Source organism: Symphalangus syndactylus, chromosome 22 (genome assembly GCF_028878055.3).
Source record: "Symphalangus syndactylus isolate Jambi chromosome 22, NHGRI_mSymSyn1-v2.1_pri, whole genome shotgun sequence".
NCBI classification, from domain to species: domain Eukaryota; kingdom Metazoa; phylum Chordata; class Mammalia; order Primates; family Hylobatidae; genus Symphalangus; species Symphalangus syndactylus.
Window position 1 is genome coordinate 9,342,413 of NC_072444.2, and position 19,962 is coordinate 9,362,374.

The 19,962-nt window shown below is 41.8% G+C and overlaps 1 protein-coding gene across 6 annotated transcripts in view; it reads right to left on the minus strand.

Annotated features, from left to right (window-relative positions):
* PHACTR4 (phosphatase and actin regulator 4) overlaps positions 1-19,962 on the minus strand; it is a 137,512-nt gene that overhangs the window by 65,773 nt on the left and 51,777 nt on the right. Inside the window, exons 1-2 of one of the 6 annotated variants that reach the window (XM_055261294.2) lie at positions 4,287-4,437; positions 3,356-3,407 (exon numbers count right to left, since the gene is read on the minus strand). The exons of 3 other annotated variants lie outside the window; for them this stretch is intronic. In XM_055261294.2, coding sequence (XP_055117269.1) covers positions 3,356-3,407; positions 4,287-4,295 — 61 coding nt within the window. In that variant the 5' untranslated portion in view covers positions 4,296-4,437. Of the gene's footprint in view, positions 1-3,355; positions 3,408-4,286; positions 4,445-19,962 lie in introns of those variants that run through there. 2 more of the 6 variants (XM_063631432.1, XM_055261295.2) reach the window with 2 other exon arrangements.

The following is a 19,962-nucleotide window of genomic DNA, read 5'->3' on the forward strand; positions in this document are numbered from 1 at the left end:
AATTAGCTAGTTGTTTTAATATGACACATAGTAAAGAATTTTGGTGAGCAAAAAAACAGTTTTTATGTTCATTAAGAACTACAAAGTAAGATTTGAAAGTTTGTGTTTCTTTTTCTGGAGATAGCGTCTCCCTCTGAAACCCAGGCTGGAGTGCAGAGGTACAATCATGAGTCACTGCAGCCTCAACCTACCAGGATCAAGCGATCCTCCCATCTAAGCTTTCCAAGTAGCTGGGACTACAGATGAGTACCATCACAGTGGCTAAATTTTTATTTTTGTAGAAATGGTGTCACCCTATGTTGCCCAGGCTGGTCCCAAACTCCTGGACTCAAGTGATCCTCCTGCATCAGCCTCCCAAACTGCTGGGATTCTAGGCACGAATCAATGCACTCTGCCCTGATTGCAATGTTTTATCTAGATAAATCTACATGCTTCTCCTATGAACGTATTTTATTTAAGGATAATTTTTTTCAGTGAACTGATGAGAACTTATTTCCTTGAATGGATACCACAGCATAGATTTCTAATGTACATTCAAATACTCAGTTCACCAGTTGTTAGAAAGATCCGACGGTAGAAACTCTGGTTGGATATAGTTATAACATCTCATAAATTTGCATATAAGTACTCATGCAAAGGTTATTGATTTGAAAGCAGACTCTTTGGTTAATAGCTCTGGCCTTCCATTATAAGTCAAGGGAATCAATTAACTTAAAAAAAGGAGTAGGTCCTTTTTTTAACTGCAGGACTGGTGGCTCACACCTGTAATCCTAGCACTTTGGGAGCCCAAGGTGGGAGGATCAATTGAGGCTAGAGTTCGAGACCAGCCTGGTCAACACAGTGAGACCCCGTTTTCACACACAAATTTTTTTTTTTTTTTTTTGAGACAGAGTCTCGCTGTCGCCCAGGCTGGAGTGCAATGGCACGATCTCGGCTCACTGCAGGCTCCGCCCCCCCCGGGGTTCACGCCATTCTCCTGCCTCAGCCTCCCGAGTAGCTGGGACTACAGGCGCCTGCCACCTCGAACGGCTAATTTTTTTGTATTTTTAGTAGAGACGGGGTTTCACTGTGTTAGCCAGGATGGTCTCGATCTCCTGACCTCGTGATCTGCCTGCCTCAGCCTCCCAAAGTGCTGGGATTACAGGCGTGAGCCACCGCGCCCGGCCAAAAAATTTTTTTTAAATTAAAAAAAAAAAAATTAAATTAAAAAAAAAAGAAGTATGCCTTAATCTTTAAAAAAATTTTACAAATATTTTGGATACCTTTTTGCATATTTTAAATTCTCAACTAGAAGACAAACTTCTTGAGGGCATAGACATGAATAATATCTACATAGGGGCATCTATGTTACTCACAGTGCCTGAAAGTAATAATAAATCAATTCAATATATTCATTCACGTGTTTTGCATCAGTTGACTTGCCAAACCTAGTACTATTAATTTCATAGCTCAAAACTAAGTGCTGTATTATAGGCCTAGAATAGTAAACAAATAATTTAGGTTTTAATTTACTTTGTATATTTATCATTCCAAATAATATGGTAAGATTTTCCAAACAGCTACCCACATAAAGGCTTTTGACATTAAATTAAGAAACTGTTGTTTGGTGAAAACCTTTATTGGAATTGGTATAGTCCTCAAGGTTTTCAGTTAAGCCTTCATAACCTGGTCCTGATCTGCTCAAATAGACTACATCCTGAATTATAAATAGCATAATAATGGAGTCAGTCCATGAAAATTGCTGATAGTCAACTACTTTACTATCTAGGTAATAGGAAATAAAACCCCAAAATTAAATCCAGAGGAAACATAAAAACCTTAGTTAGGCTCCTGATTTCTATTTCTTCCTCAAATGTCTTATATTTTTTATGTATTTTTGAGACGGAGTCTCGCTCTGTCGCCCAGGCCCAGGCTGGAGTGCAGTGGTGCAATCTCGGCTCACTGCAAGCTCCGCCTCCCGGGTTCACGCCATTCTCCTGCCTCAGCCTCCGAGTAGCTGGGACTACAGGCGCCCGCCACCACGCCCGGCTAATTTTTTTGTATTTTTAGTAGAGACGGGGTTTCACCGTGGTCTCGATCTCCTGACCTCGTGATCTACCCGCCTCGGCCTCCCAAAGTGCTGGGATTACAGGCGTGAGCCCCTGCGCCCAGCCTCTCAAATGTCTTTTATTAGGGCTACTGGTAGGAACAGAATTGATGAATTTCAGCTACTCGGGAGGCTGAGGCAGGAGAATGGCGTGAACCCGTGAGGCGGAGCTTGCAGTGAGCCAAGATCGCGCCACTGCACTCCAGCCTGGGCGACAGAGTGAGACTCCATCTCAAAAAAAAAAAAAAAGAATTGATGAATTTGATTCTTACTTTTTTTCAGAAGCATACAAATACCAAACTTTACTCAGATGAACTTTTTTTTTTCTGAGATGGAGTCTTGCTTTGTTGCCCAGACTGGAGTGCAGTGGTGCGATCTCAGCTCACTGCAAGCTCCGCCTCCCGGGTTCACGCCATTCTCCTGCCTCAGCCTCCCGAGTACCTGGGACTACAGGCGCCCGCCACCAAGTCCGGCTAATTTTTTGTATTTTTAGTAGAGACGGGGTTTCACCGTGTTAGCCAGGATGGCCTCGATCTCCTGACCTCATGATCTGCCCACCTCGGCCTCCCGAAGTGCTGGGATTACAGGCATGAGCCACTGCGCCTGGCCTCAGATGAACTTTTTAATACATATATAGATGTTAGATGGACATTCTTCTTAAATACCACCACTCACCACTAAATTTTACTTGCTTTACAATTTACTATTTGTCAAAGCCCTTTCATTTCCATCTCATAGATAAATGCCTAGCATTGAGTCCTTACTACACTTGCTAACAAACAACTAATGTTTGGCGTAGAAACCACAGAAGAATTTACAGCCCAAAAGTGAGTTACTTATCAAATATAGGAGAGTGCTTAATTCTGGAAACAAAGAAGCAAAATGTCATCAGAAGGGAATGCAGAAGAGAAGGATAGGGTGAGGTTTATCTTTATGTTCTAAATTTCATCTGTTAGGCTGGGTAGTGGCCCCAGATGATTCTTTATATTTTTCTTTATACCTTTTTCTATTTATGAAACATTTCATTTTTTTAAGTGAGTTAATGAATTGATAAAGACACAGCCCTAGTGATCAAGGTAAAGTGAGTCAAGTCCTGACTTCAGTTCTGAAAATCTGTTGCTGAATGACTCACTTTGTGATCCATGTGCCTCAGTTTCAGTAATACATGAAAAATACTGCTGAAGATATTTCATCTAGGAAGTTCTCAGGTGAAAATATTACCTTTAGAAACAAAATTTCATTATATTATGAAACATTTGGGAGTGTTACCTGTGTTTCCACACTTTATGCTTTTTTTTAAAGTCACCAACATTTTTTGTTTCTGAAAAACAAAAAACAAAAAACGCAGCATAGGACTGAACATGTTTTCTGCTGCTCCATAAATCAAAGTGAAGGTATAAATCTTTCTTAAATATTATAATGTCCAGAAATGATTCACAGGCTTTCCCTAGTTTTGCTTATATTTAAGCAACCATTTAATGAACATCAGCTTAAAACTGGTTTTCCCAATTTATGATTGTCATCTTATATAAAACCCTACAAGATTAGGAAAATGAGCTTGCAGTGACAAGTGACTACCATTTCACGTAGATTTGAAACTCTGAGATATACTCACAATCAGCTTGGTCTCTAGCTATCCCTTAGACAGTAACATTTCAAATGTAAAGTACCAACTTCAGAAAAGTTTATATCAAAGTGTTGACTTAAGAGAAACGGAAACACTAGCACAATGGAAAATGCCTGAGACTTATTAGGAAAATGTATAACCAAGTCTAAAAACTTAATTCTTAAAAGTGGTTCTGTCTATAGAAGTCAACAGTTCTATTTTCCAAGTTTTGCAAAATACTAACAAAATATCTCTGAATTCTAAATAAGTTTCTGTAGCATTTATCTTTAGTAATGGCAAGAAATTAACAGATAATTCCTTAGCAATATAATATAAAAAACTTCAAAGAGATCAAGTAAAACAAAACTGTGAGTGATAAATTAATAAACTGAATTTTTTTAAGTTTTAAAAAACAATTTTTTAAAGTTTCTTGCCATGGTCTGCATGACTTCATTCATTCTTCACAAACATAAACATTTCAAAGTTGGGATCATCAACATTCTCGTGTTTAACTTCACATAAATACTCAAGTTCATCTGTAAATCTGCCTTGCTTCTGTCAAGATTTTCTGTTTCTCTGCCTTCTATTACTCACCAACTGCATCTGGATTTACCGGTCTGGAGACATCAGCTTGCCCCATGATTATATTGTCTGATGTATCTCACGACAACAAACTGTCCCGGACAAAAGCAAACTTTTCATAAAAGACAAATCCACATAAAAAGGGGACATGCGATCCTCTTTCAGTGTCACTGCCAAACATCAGGAAATGGCATAAGGTCAGTTCATCTGCTGAAGTTTCTGTTTCCCATACAGCCTGAGCACTTGCAGTTCTTACAAAACTGTCTTCACACTGGCACTCTTCACCCAGGAATGCCTGTCATTCCAGAATGCACACTGTGTAGAGCTGAAGTGCAGGAAGGGGAGGAGACTGCCAACCACATTCTAGCTGCTGGCTGGCATAGCCCAAAAGTCCACACCCCCTGTTCCTGACTTTTGAGCTTGGCTGCAACGCTCCAGGCTCTGAGTCACAGAAGAAAGGGAGCCTGCTCAAGAGTACACCAAAGAATTTACAAATTTAATCACACAAAAACACCAGGATGGTTATGAGTAAAAGGCTAATAGGAGCAGTAGTCCATTCAAAGGTGTGTTTTAGACACAGGTTTACCTCAAAAGTATCAGATTTCACTGTGTTATGGACTGAATGTTTGTGTCCCCTTACAATTTCTATATGGAAATTCTAACAACCAGTGTGATGGTGATAGGAAATGGGTTCTTTGGGAGATAATTAGGTCATTGAGGGTTTTAAAGCCCTCACTAATAGGATTAGTACCTTATCAAAAGGACGCAGAGAGCTCTCTCTTTCCATCATGTGAGGCTACGCAAGAAGACAACTGTCTGGAAACCAGGAAGAAGGCCCTCACAGATACCCAATCTCCTGGCACCTTGACCTTGGACTTCCCAGTATCCAGAACTGTTAGAAATAAATGTCTGTGGCTGGGCCTGGTGACTCATGCCTGTGATCCTAGCACTTTGGGAGGCCAAGGCTAAAGGATTACTTAAGCCCAAGAGCTGGAGATCAGCGTGGGTAACGTAATCAGACTCTGTCTCTATAAAAAATTTAAAAATTAGCCAGGCATGGTGGCATGTGCCAGTAGTCCCAGCTACTCGAGGGAGGGGAGGTGAGGTGGGAGGATTGCTTGAGCCCAGGAGGTGAGTTGTGAGCTGTGATTATACCACTGCACTCCAGCCTAGACAACAATGCAAGACCCTGTCTCAAAAATGAATAAATAAAAATAAAAGAAAGAAAGAAATGTTTGTGGTTTAAGCCCCCCAGTATATAGTATTCTGTTATAATGACCTGAACAGACTAAGACATGCTGCTTATTCTAAAATTTTATTTCCTACCTGTAGGTGGGCATGCCTAAAGCAAGGTGAGATCTATGTACTGGGAATTAATAACATTAGAAACAATATTTTAGGATTGAATATACCTTTTCTGAGAATACAAACAAATATTTCTGAAAATCTGCCTACTAAAACAATAAACTTGAGCCTGGCAGAGACATAACCAAAAAAGAGAATTTCAGACCAATATCCTTGATGAACATTGATGCAAAAATCCTCAATAAAATACTGGCAAACCGAATCCAGCAGCACATCAAAAAGCTTATCCACCATAATCAAGTGGGCTTCATCCCTGGGATGCAAGGCTGGTTCAACATACGCAAATCAATAAATGTAATCCAGCATATAAACAGAACCAAAGACAAAAACCACATGATTATCTCAATAGATGCAGAAAAGGCCTTTGACAAAATTCAACAACCCTTCATGCTAAAAACTCTCAATAAATTAGGTATTGATGGGACGTATCTCAAAATAATAAGAGCTATCTATGAGAAACCCACAGCCAATATCATACTGAATGGGCAAAAACTGGAAGCATTCCCTCTGAAAACTGGCACAAGACAGGGATGCCCTCTCTCACCGCTCCTATTCAACATAGTGCTGGAAGTTCTGGCCAGAGCAATCAGGCAGGAGAAGGAAATAAAGGGTATTCAGTTAGGAAAAGAGGAAGTCAAATTGTCCCTGTTTGCAGATGACATGATTGTATATCTAGAAAACCCCATTGTCTCAGCCCAAAATCTCCTTAAGCTGATCAGCAACTTCAGCAAAGTCTCAGGATAAACTTGAAATAAATATTTGGAAGGTATTATATAATAGTCTCTTCCTGGTAAAACTCAGTAATTTCCATATGATCTTGGGGAATAAAAAATTACAAAGAGTAGCCCTACATGCTGGGCATAATACATGGAAATATCAGCTAATCACATGCAGCAAATGAATGTCCAATTTGCACATTGATTTTTCCTTTTTTATCCATAACTAACTTACATACAGCCAAGTACATAAATATTAAGGATACAGCTTGATAAATTTTTATTTAGTATACTAACACTAAATTTTCTAAATGTAAAAAAGACACACATAACACAACCTTAACATAACCTCCACATAACCTGGATTATTCCACTAACATCTGAAGGTAAAAGAGGAAGCTAACAATTCTGAGTAATATATTAAGGAGTTTTACACTTGTTACTGCATTTAATCATCACTACAACTAACCATGCATTGTGAGGTGTATTTATTTACCTTATTTTCAGATAAGAAAACTAGGGCTAATAAAGTCAAATCCTGTGTCTTACATCACCAAGCTAGTAAGTACCAAAGCCCTAATATTCCTTCAATAAAAGACAGCTACCACTGGGTGGAGTGGCGTGCACCTGTAGTCTCAGCTACTCAGGAGGCTGAGGTGGGAGGATTACTTGACCCCAAGAGTTTGAGTCCAGCCTTGGCAACACAGTGAGCCCTGTCTCTAAAAAATAAAAATAAAATAATTTTTTAAAAAAAGACAGCTACCAAAAAATGGGAGTTTTTCATTTAAATCTTTATTCTCCAAACCGAGATCCCAGAAAGATTTCTAGCATCTGAACTTTCCCGTACTTAGCTTGTCCTTGGTACATTCTCTTCTCTATTATCTTAGCCTCATTATCTGCTTTTGATAGAGAAAAAACAGCAAAGGTAACAAATAAGAAAACCTCAATGCTAAGGCATCAGTAAGGGAAAAAAGTACAGAAACATTCAGACCACATTAAATTGTTAATATTGGTAGTAATTAGAAAAACATTATGATGTTGACCATTAAAACAGGAAAGAAAGTAAAAGGAAAAATGCACTGAAAGCACAGTTCAATTTAATAATGCCCAATACTTTGGAACCTAGGCACTTATACTTATTAGCCTAAAAGCAGACCATGAGCAAAAGCAGTTTCCACTGCTGTAAAATGGGACTGCGAAAGGTGGCAATGCATTGCTTAGCACTCAGGAGGTGCTCAACCTATTGTAATTAACAACATCGTTATCACCATCATCATCATCATGGAACTAACACAGTATATTGCTTAAGAGCATGAGCTTTGGAGTCAGATTGAAATTTTAATTCCAGCTCTACCACTTATTAAGTGTTAACACTAGACAAGTTACTTTACCTCTCTAAGTCTCAGTTTTCTAGTATTATAAAAGTATACAACAATTACCAGTACAAGGCTGGACGTGGTGGCTCACACCTATAATCCCAGCACTTTAGGAGGCCAAGGTGGGCAGATCACCTGAGGTCAGGAGTTTGAGACCAGCCTGGCCAACATGGTGAAACCCTGGCTCTACTAAAAATACAAAAATTAGCTGGGAGTGGTGGCACATGCCTGTAATCCCAGATACTCAGGAGGCTGAGGCATGAGAATCGCTTGAACTCAGGAGGCAGAGGTTGCAGTGAGCCACGATCATGCTACTGCACTCCAGCCTGGGCAACAGAGTGAGACCCTGTCTCAAAGAAAAAAAAAATTATTAGTACAGGGAATTTGTAAGGATTAAATGACATGTACAGAAATAAAGTGCTTTGTAATGTTCTTGGTACCTGAAAACCTCTCAATAAATGCAAATCAAGAAAGGAGAGGCCGTGTCAAGAGTATGACTCCAGAGAGCAAGCTGGAAGAAGCAGGCCAGAGAGAAAGTCTGAACACAACCAGTTGGTGTACAGAAATATTAAGCAAATGGAAGGACCCAGATAAAAGCATTACCTTGAATATTTGGGTAAGTTCAAACCAGGCACATTGAACATACACACACACACACACACAGCCCAGAAACAGTACCTTCTAATCTAATATATGTAGACATGACCATACAACAGTATAAAAGATAGATTTATGGATCCAGGTATAGCTGTAAAACCATCTGCCAAACTTAAATGCCAAAATAAAAACCACCTGCCAAATGTAAAAGGCCAGGCACAGTAGCTCATTTCTGTAATCTCGGCATTTGGAGAAGCGAAGGCAGGAGGATCCCTCGAGCCTAGGAGTCTGAGACCCGCCTGGGCAATATAGTAAGGCCCTGTCTCTAATAAATAAAATAAAAGCCAAATCTTGGCATGGCTCACTGCTGATTCTACGATATTGTGAGAGTGGCAATAAAACTTAAAGAATGAAAGGGGCTGGGCACAGTGGCTCATGCCTGTAATCCCAGCACTTTGGGAGGCCAGGGTAGGCAGATCGCAAGGTCAGGAGATTGAGAACATCTTGGCCAACATGGTGAAACCCCATCTCTACTAAAAATACAAAAATTAGCCAGGCGTGGTGGTGCGTGCCTGTAGTCCCAGCTACTCAGGAGGCTGTGGCAGGAGAATCACTTGAACCTGGGAGGCAGAGGTTGCAGTGAGCCAAGATAGCGCTACTGCATTCCAGCCGGGGCGACAAGAGTGAAACTCCATCTCAAAAAAAAAAAAAAAAAAAAAAAAGAAAGAAAGGATTCTTAGCAATCATTTGGCTCAATTTCAATCTCCTACTTTTTGCAGAAGGAGGAAACTGAGGTTCAAAGAGGTTAAATGCCTGCTCAGAGCCAGGACTAAAATCCAGGTATCCTTATTCTGACTCCTGGACTCACTAAAGCTCTTGTATAAATGACCAAGAATTTTTAAGCTCCAAAAGAAATATTTATTTTCCAAGGAAGTCCATGCTCTACAACTAATCTCTTAGAAATGCTAAGTTTAGGCCGGGTTCAGTGGCTCACACCTGTAATCCCAGCACTTTGGGAGGCCGAGGTGGGCGGATCACGAGATTAGGAGTTTGAGACGAGCCTGACCAACATGGTGAAACCCCATCTCTACTAAAAATACAAATATTAGCTGGGTGTGGTGGTGGGCGCCTGTAATCCCAGCTACTCAGGAGGCTGAGGCAGGAGAATGGCTTGAATCCAGGAAGCGGAGGTTGCAGTGAGCCGAGATTGCACCATTGCACTCTAGCCTGGGTGACAGAGCGAGATTGTCTCAAAAAAAAAAAAAAAAACGAAATAAAAAGAAATGCTAAGTCTAGGCCCAGTGCAGTGGCTCACTCCTGTAATCTCAGCACTTTCAGAGACCAAGGCGGGCGGATCACCTGGGGTCAGGAGTTTGAGACCAGCCTGGCCAACATGGTAAAACCCCGTCTGTACTAAAAATACAAAAATTAGCCGGGCGTGGTGGCTGGCACCTGTAGTACCAGCTACACAGGAAGCTGAGGCAGGAAAATTGCTTGAACTTGGGAGGTGGAGGTTGCAGTGAGCCGAGATTGTGCCAATGCACTCCAGCCTGGGAGACAGGGCGAGACTGTCTCAAAATAAAAAAATTAAAAAGAAAGAAAGAAAGAAATGCTAAGTCTGTTGCCAGTGTACCAAGACACTACATGTTCCCTGACCATAATGTTTCATTTTTCTTCTAACAATCAGTATTTACTCTGTGTTAATTGGTAAGCAGAAAGGAGAAAGGTAGGATGATACTGGCACACTAATGACATTAAAATTAACAATAAAGCCTTGAGTTCATTTTAGTCTTCAATGCATTATGTTTTAGAAATGTAAAAGGAACAACCACTTTAACTCTGTAAGAAGTAGACAGCTATCTCTTGTTATTTGTTAGCTAATAAGATACTCCCTTTTTAGATTACTTATTCTTCCCAGCTTAGTGCCTCAAGGGGAAGTAGCAGATTTAAAATTTGTGATTCTCTTCCTATTTTATTTAGGGAAAGAACAAGAAACCTTAGGTCAGCTGCAGTGGCTCACGCCTCTAATCCCAGCATTTTGGGAGGCCAAGCGGGGGTCGCTTGAGTCCAGGAGTTCAAGACCAGCCTGGGTAACATGGTGAAACCCCATCTCTACAAAAAAAAAATACAAAAATTAGTCAGGCATGGTGGCACATGCCAGTAATCCCAGCTACTTGGGAAGCTGAGGCAGAAGGATTGTTTGAGCCCAGGATGCGAAGTTGCAGTGAGCTGAGATCGTGCCATTGAACTCCAGCCTGGATGACACAGTGAGACCCTGTCTCAAAAAAAATAAAACACCTTAGAAAAATAAGATTTAATAGGCAAAGGAATTGAAGCTACCATTGAGATTTAGACAGCACATAAAGCCCTCTAAGCCTTTTTTCATTTTTTTTTTTTTTTTTTTTACAGACAGAGTCTTGCTCTGTCACTTAGGCTGGAGTGCAATGGTGCAATCATAGCTCACTGGAACTCCTGGTCTCAAGTAATCCTCCCACCTCAGCCTCCTGAGTAGCTAGAACTTCAGGCATGTGCCACCCACCCAGCTAATTTTTTAATTTTTTTTTATAGAGACAGGGTCACACCATGTTGTCCAGGCAGTCTCAAACTCCTGGACTCAAGAGATCCTAGTGGGAGAAAAATTTAAAGTTTTACTTAAAAAAAAAAAGAGAGAGAGATCCTCTAGCCTCAGCTTCCCCAAGTGCTGGGATTACAGGCATGAGCCACTGCACCCGACCTAAGCCTTTCTTGTTTTATTAAAGAACTGTTTCTAATTACCACATATAACCTATAAATTGCTGGGCATACCAAAGATATTCTTTTTTTTTTTTTTTTTGATACAGAGTCTCGCTCTGTCACCCAGGCTGGAGTGCAGTGGCGCGATCTCGGCTCACTGCAACCTCCACCTCCCGGGTTCAAGCGATTCTCCTGCCTCACCCTCCTGAGTAGCTGGGATTACAGGCGTGTGCCACCACGCCCAGCTAATTTTTGTATTTTTAGTAGAGACGGGGTTTCACCGTGTTGGTCAGGCTCGTCTAGAATTCCTAACCTTGTGATCTGCCCACTTCGGCCTCCCAAAGGGCTGGGATTACAGGCGTGAGCCACTGCACCCGGCCAAGATATTATTTTCCTAAAAGCCTAGATTTGGACAGTTCCACAGGTAGTGCTCAACAGAGAAACTTAAATCAGCTAACAGCACAAGTTGCTCCAAAGCAGGCCACATAAATGTGAGCTAAATTTCTCATCAGGAAGCCATGAATTGTTCCTTCCCTCCATTAAGCTAATGCTGATTTGTTAAAATTGTTTATAAGCAGTAAGACACTGTGGAATATCTTTCCCAGGTTCCATCCAGAAGATGTGGAAGACTTTATCTTCCTTTCCTGAACAAAGTATAGTTTGAATTGTCTTCTTATATGTTACTCATTGGGCTTCATTACTAAAGACAGACTGAGATCACAGTAGGCTTTTACTGTTGGTGTCTGACTCAGAGTTCTTTTTGGAATGTGGTGTTTGGTGTTTTAAATTCACCATAAAAATTGTATTGTAGTGGCTGGTGCGGTGGCTCATGCTTGTAATCCCAGCACTTTGGGAGGCCGAGGCAGGTGAATCACGAGGTCAAGAGATCAAGACCATCCTGGCTAACATGGTGAAACCCTGTCTTTACTAAAAATACAAAAATTAGCTGGGCATGGTGGCTCGTGCCTGTAGTCCCAGCTACTTGGGAGGCCAGGATGGTCTACATCTCCTGACCTCGTGATCCACCCACCTCGGCCTCCCAAAGTGCTGGGATTACAGGCATGAGCCACTGCGCCCAGCCCCATGTTTATATATATATATTTTGTTTTGTTTTGTTTTTTTGAGACGGAGTCTCGCTCTGTGGCCCAGGCTGGAGTGCGGTGGTGCGATCTTGGCTCACTGCAAGCTCCGCCTCCTGGATTCACTCCATTCTCCTGCCTCAGCATCCCGAGTAGCTGGGACTACAGGCGCCTGCCACCACGCTCAGCTAATTTTTTGTATTTTTTAGTAGAAACAGGGTTTCACCGTGTTAGCCAGGATGGTCTCGATCTCCTGACCTCCTGATCCACCCGCCTCGGCCTCCCAAAGTGCTGGGATTACAGGCGTGAGCCACCGTGCCCGGCCTATATTTTTAATAAGCAGTTTACAAGATCAATCACAAGAGTAGAATGCTTTAAATTAAATGTATTTTTATGCTGAAGTATGAATACAAATTGGATTACCTAGGAAAATCAGCTCTTCACTATTTTAATTATAGCTCCCTCAGCTTAATTCAGCATACTGCTTTCTTATGGCCTGAGATGTCTGAGGGAGGTAAACTCCAGTGAGGGGTTAGGAAAAAGTCACTTTCCTCTAGGACGTGATGACCAACAGAAATTACTAGCAAATCACACAAATACATATTCACATCAAAGACTAATTTTCAACCTCTGAATATATAATTAGGGGAAGGAGCAGCTTTCTTTTCTTTACCCCATGATCTACTCTAGGCTGGCTGGCACTGGATAGTTAAGGGAGGTAGCATCCTACAACTGATAACATGTGCCTCAAGCTACATGTGGAAATTAGAAAGCCTTGATAGTAATCTGCAAACTCTTCATCTTCTCATCTATTTGTACAAATTGCTCCCTTCACCAGGAATTTCTCTCCTAGATCCATTTGGCAAATTCCTACCCATCCATTAAGAACTGTCTGGAAGGCCGGGCGTGGTGGCTCATGCCTGTAATCCCAGAACTTTGGGAGTCCGAGGCGGGCAGATCATGAGGTCAGGAGATGGAGACCATCCTGGCAAACATGGTGAAACTCTGTCTTTACTAAAAATACAAAAAAATTAGCCGGGCGTGGTGGCGGGTGCCTGTAGTCCCAGCTACTCGGGAGGCTGTGGCAGGAGAATGGTGTGAACCCGGGAGGCGGAGCTTGCAGTGAGCCGAGATGGCGCCACTGCACTCCAGCCTGGGAGACAGAGCGAGACCCCGTCTCAAAAAAAAAAGAACTGTCTGAAGTCAAGGCTGCAGTCAGCCGTGACTGTGCCACTGCACTCCAGCCTGGGAGATGGAGTGAGACCCAGCCTCAAAAAAGAAAAAAAATTTACCAAAACAAACAAACAAAAGAACTGGCTCACATGTTGCTCCGTGTGGGACTTTCCTACTCACTCAAGCAGAATTCTCATAAAAATTTACTGAACCCTAATTCTGTGCCCAGCACTATGCTGGTGCTAAAAACAACAGTTTTTGCCCATAAGGTGCTTATAGCTCAAGAAAACAGGATTTAGGCCAGGTGCAGTGGCTCACACCTGTAATCCCAGCACTATGGGAAGCCAAGCTGGGCAGATCACTTGAGGTCAGGAATTTGAGATCAGCCTGGTCAACATGGCAAAACCCATCTCTGCTAAAAATACAAATATTAGCCGGGCGTGGTGGTGCATGCCTGTAATCCCAGCTACTCGGGAGGCTGAGGCAGGAGAATTGCTTGAACCCAGGAGGCAGAGGTTGCAGGGAGCCAAGATCCAGCCACTGCACTCCAGCCTGGGCAGGACAGAGTGAAATTCTGTTTAAAAAAAAAAAAAAAGAAAGAAAAGAAGAAGAAAAGAAAACAGGATTTATAACAGAGTATGAGTACTTAGGCACTATGCAAACACATATTGGTGCGTGTAAGTGTGTCTAGCTTTGTCCTGAGGTCAGAGAAATTTTATTTTTATTTTTATTTTTAGGCAGGGTTTTGCTCTGTTGCCTGGGCTAGAGTGCAGTGGTGTGATCATGACTCACTGCAGCTTCAAACTCCTGGGTCTAAGCGATCCTCCTGCCTCAGCCCCCAAGTAGGTAGGACTACAGGTGCACGCCACCACTCATGGCTTTAAAACAATTTTTTTTTTGTAGAGCCAGAGTCTCCCTATGTTGCCCAGGCTGGTCTATAAATCTTGGCTTCAAGCAATCCTGCTGCTTCAGCCTCCCAAAGTGTGTGAATCACAGTGCCTGGCAACAGAAAATATCTCAAATGAAGTGACATCTAGAATCTGAAAGAGTCGGCTGGGCACGGTGGCTCACGCCTGTAATCCCAGCACTTTGGGAGGCTGAGGTGGGCAGATCATGAGGTCAGGAGATCGAGACCATCCTGGCTAAAATGGTGGAACCCTGTCTCTACTAAAAATACAAAAAAAAAATTAGTCTGGTGTGTTGGCGGGTGCCTGTAGTCCCAGCTACTCGGGAGGCTGAGGCAGGAGAATGGCGTGAACCCGGGTGGCAGAGCTTGCAGTGAGCCGATATCACGCCGCTGCACTCCAGCCTGGGCGACAATGCGAGACTCTGTCTCAAAAAAAAAGAATCGGAAAGAGTCAGCCATAGGAGGGATGACAGAAGTGAGAAAAAGGTACAAGCATCAAGGGATAATACAGAAGTAAAGAGCTAATCATAACTATGGTTTTTCTGGACACACCACCAAAAAAAAGTTTTTTTCTCTGACCTGAGGACAAAGCTAGACAGACTTACACCTACCAATATATGTTCGCATAATGCCTAAGTTCTCATACTGTTATAAAGTACACCAGCCTGAACTGCAGTAATCTTCAGACTTCTCGATTAAGCTAGAAACTCCTTGTGGGCAGGGCCCATGATGTATTTATCCTTAAACTCTCAATGCTTATTACACTTGATGTACAGTATACATGCACCGAGTATTATTAATCTTGAGTATAAGGAAAGAAACAGCATTCCTTAATTTTAAACTTTTCTCAGAGATTCTATTCTACCATAGACTATTTTACCCTGGTAGAATCTTCATCCACTATATTCATCCAAGGTAGACTATTCATCCACTCTTCTACCATGGATAGAATAGTCCGTCATCTCTACATTTCTTCTGACCTCCAACAGTGGAACTTTTCTCACGGAGGCCAGAATAAATGTCGAGACCATAGACTATCCTATCATTCCACACAATCCTGGGAGCTGCTGTGAAACTCTTACTTTTGTGGGGAAAAAAAATGGTATGTTCATGTGGTTTTTGAAAACATACTGCTTTGCAAATAGTAAGAAAGGAGACAGATTTGTCACATGAACCTTCACATACTCCCTCATTTAATTACAACTGTGAGGCTCAAGATCCTTAGTAGGAAGTGTTTGTACTTCATGTGAACTAGCCTGAAAAACAGGCTGAAAGCAACAGAAGGTTAAAGTTAAGGCAGGGCCACTGGAATCACCAGATACTCATGCCACTTACCGCAAATAATACTGGTTTATTTCTGTGGCTAGCTCACTGGATGCGAAAAATAAACAAACTGCCTCCTATTCTATATCAAACGCTGTAACTCTTGTTCCCTCCCTTGCCTCCACTTCTAGAAGGCAGCATGGTTTACCAGTGGAAAAAAGCACAGGGTTTACAGTCATATAACTAAGTAAAATCTCAGCTTTCCCATTTACTGATTAGGTTACTCTGGAAAGTTACTTTACTTACATGCACTTCAGTTTACACATCTGTAAAATGAAGAAAACTGCTCATAGAGTTATGAGGATTAAATAAGAAAAATTTCCAAAGACTACCTAATGATTAGAGGCGCTTAATATATTTTGGCTCCTCTCCTTCCATTTAGATTCTCTATATAAATGAACCCCACCTCCCCAATAGTTTAAATTAAACCACCACAGTTCTTTAGGAAAAACTGCAGAGGTTCTGTTATGCTTTTATGTCACAGAAGCTACATTATCTCTTCCTCTCCCAATAATGGTAGGCATGAAGTAATGTATATGTTTAAAGCCTACAATATGCTGGACTTTGATTAGCGAGAGAAACTGAAATTATGCCAGCAGGATGGCTTTCAGCTCCACAAAATGAAAGATCACACTCTAAGAAACTGGAAATATAGGGATTCTGCCTTGTTGCTTTCTCTTCAAGTTTTGGTTTTCAGGCCAATAAGCTCTTGAAGATATCCCAGGGGATAGGGAGAAGATTCTGGAACTGAGGAAGGAGTTATAAGAAATCATAATTAACAGGAAAGTTTCAGTTAATATAGGTGAAAAGTTTGGATAGGGATTTGAGGAGTTCCTTAGGGTCCAGTAAGGTCAGTGGGAAAGGCAGGCCTAGAAGAAGGTGAGAACTAGCTGAATGGAGATGAGAAGATGTAGAAAAAGTAAGTGAGCAAAAAGATTCATATGTTGTGGGATGAAGGAAAAGGGGAAATGAGAAGAGGATGTAAATGACACTGATGGAACTTTAAACCACCATGTGACATCAGACAACTGATTCAAATCATTGCCAAGTCCCTTCTAACCAATGATTTAACCGACTCAATATTCTGTTTTAAATAATGGTTCAAAGAAATGTTTTTAGTTTTTAGTTTTCTAAATTTTTTTCTTGTCAGTGATTTGAAGCTCACAAAGAAATAAATGTTTTACTATGGAAAGGGTAGTGACCATAGTGTACTCTATATAACTAATCTAACTCAATGCTTGCTATATGCAAAATAAGCGTTAAATGAATTAGATTATAATTATTGAGAAACCACAACCCTCACTTATTCACTCCACAAATATTTGCTGAGTACCTCTAATGTGTCAGGTATTATTCTAGGTGTTGGGACACAGCAGTGAATACAACGGGGGAAAATAATCCCGGCCCTCTTCCCATTACATTAGATGGTGACAAGTACCACAGAGTAAAAAAGGGAGGAAAGCAAAATAAGGTGGGCTGAAAGGGAGGGTGCTAAATTATAAACTGGGTGAGCAGAAGGGCCTCAGTGGGAAGATGATATATAAGTGAAGACCCACAGTAAACAACACATTCCTAAATTAACTTCCTCTATCTTCTTCCTAATACTATAGCCTTTTTCTTTTTTTAATTTTTAATTTTTTTTTTTGAGACAAGGTCTCGTTCTGTTGCCCAGGCTGGAATGCAGTGGCGCAATTTCAGCTCACTGCAACTTTCGCCTCCCGAGTTCAAGTGATTCTCCTGCCTCAGGCTCCCATGTAGCTGGGATTACAGGTGTGCACCACCATGCCTGGCTAATTTTTGTATTTTTAGTAGAGATGGGGTTTCACCATGTTGTCCAGGCTGATCTCGAACTCCCGACCTCAAGTGATCCACATCCCGTTGCCTCCCAAAGTGCTGGGATTACAGGTGTGAACCACTGCGTCCGGCCAAATACTATACTGTTATTGGTTCTAATGGTAGCAAAACAAAAAGCAACATTTCCAAGCATACTAAAATTAAATAAGAATTACATTATTTTAATCATTGGTAGAGAAGTATTGGTTATCAAGTATGCTGCTCAGTTCTCAAATATCTATGTGCACTGTCCAATACTGTGGCCACTAGCCACACATGATTATTTACATTTATATTATTAAAATGAGATACAATTTACAATTCAGTCTCTCACTTTTACTAGCCACATTTTAGGTGCTCAGTAGCTAGCTACATATGACTACACGTGGGAGAGGGGCAGATACAGAACATTTCCATCTTTGCAGAAAGTTCTACTGGACATGCTGAACTTAAAAGGATTTTTAAAGCCCACTCAGTCTTCCAAGGCCAGGTGCAGTCCGGGTTCATTACTGTAATCCCAGCACTTCGGGAGGCCAAGGTGGGAGGATTGCTTGAGCCCAGGAGTTTGGGACCAGCAGGGGCAGATCTTGTCTCTATTAAAAAAAAAAAAAAAAATCTTCCAGTAATAACAGAGTATCTCAAAGAACCAATTCCACGTTTTTTTTTTTTTTTTTTTTTTTTTTTGGAGACGGAGTCTCGCTCTGTCGCACAGGCTGGAGTGCAGTGGCGCAATCTCGGCTTATTGCAAGCTCCGCCTCCCGGGTTCACGCCATTCTCCTGCCTCAGCCTCCCGAGTAGCCGGGACTACAGGCGCCCACCACCATGCCCGGCTAATTTTTTCTTTTTGTATTTTTTATAGAGACGGGGTTTCACTGTCTTAGCCAGATGGTCTCAATCTCCTGACCTCGTGATCCACCCGCCTCAGCCTCCCAAAGTACTGGGATTACAGGCATGAGCCACCATGCCCGGCCTTCCAATTCCATGTTTCATCAGCATGTGTTACCTGTTTTTCATAGTACCAACTACTATTGGTAGTATGAGCTAAAGAAATCTTCACAGCTAAATAAAAGTTTCATTTTATTTAGTTTCAAACTATTGGACTATTTATATTCACAATTTTTTTTTTTTTTTTTGAGAAGGTTTCTCCCTCTGTTGCCCAGACTGGAATGCAGTGGTGTGATCTCAGCTCACTGCAACCTCCGCCTCCCGGGTTCAAGCGATTCTCCTGCTTCAGCCTCCCAAGTAGCTGAGACTACAGTTGCCCGCCACTACGCCCAGCTAATTTTTGTATTTTAGTAGAGACGGGGTTTCACCATGTTGGTCAGGCTGGTCTCGAACTCCTGACCTCAGGTGATCCGCCCATCTCTGCCTCCCAAAGTGCTGGGATTACAGGCGTGAGCCACCGCGCCTGGCCCAGTTGACATCTATTAAGGAACCAGGAGGTATCAATGATGTGTAGAAACTAGTCAGAAATCAAGGAGCCCACATCACAGAGGGTTGAAACATGTGACTGTGACTAGTGACTCAGATGACTATTAGCCACTGCCAATTATTCTTCCTTCTCTCTCTTTCACAACTTTTCCTAATTCGGCTGGCCCTCAATATTCACTTTAAGTGAGTGAGAAAGAAACCTGAATATTACCAACACTAGATATCCAGTGGGAACACAGTATGTGTCCGATGACAGTTAGCTATAACATTTGTAAAAGTTATGCAGAATTCCTAACAAGAAATCTCCTTAAACTATATCATTTTCCAGTACATGTATAGGAGAATATAGCCTTCATTCTCTACTACATAAAAATTCTCATTAACGAACACCTGGTTACACTACGACTCAATAAAAATTCCTGTAGAACTAGGATGACTATATAAATAGTGTTTATATCAAACCTGTTCAAGCCAGTAATTCAAAAGCACTTTGTTGTTGTCAGGCTTAGTGGTTCAATCCTGTAATCCCGGCACTGTGGGAGGCCAAGGCAGGCGGATCACGAGGTCAGGAGTTTGAGACCAGCCTGGCCAACATGGTGAAACCCTGTCTCTACCAAAAATACAAAACTTAGCTGGGTGTGGTGGTGGATGCCTGTAGTCCCAGCTACTGGGGAGGCTAAGGCAGGAGAACTGCTTGACCCTGGGAGCTGGAGGCTGCAGTTAGCTGAAGATCGTGCCAATGCACTCCAGACTGGGTGACAGTGAGACTCTGTCTCAAAATAAAGAAATACATAAATAAATAAATAAAATTTAAAAAATAAGGCTGGGCGTGGTAGCTCATGCCTATAATCCCAGCACTTTGGGAGGCCAAGGCAGGTAGATCACCTAAGGTCAGGAGTTCGAGACCAGCCTGACCAACATGGTGAAATGCCATCTCTACTAAAAATACAAAAATTAGCCGGGGTGGTGGTGCATGCCTGTAACCCCAGCTACTCAGGAGGCTGTGGCAGGGAGGATTGTTTGAACCTGGGAGGCAGAGGTTGCAGTGAGCCTAGATTGCGCCACTGCACTCCAGGCTGGGTGACAGAACAAGACTCCATCTCAAAAAAAAAAAACAAAACAAAAATATAGGCCAGCCGCGGTGGCTCACACCTG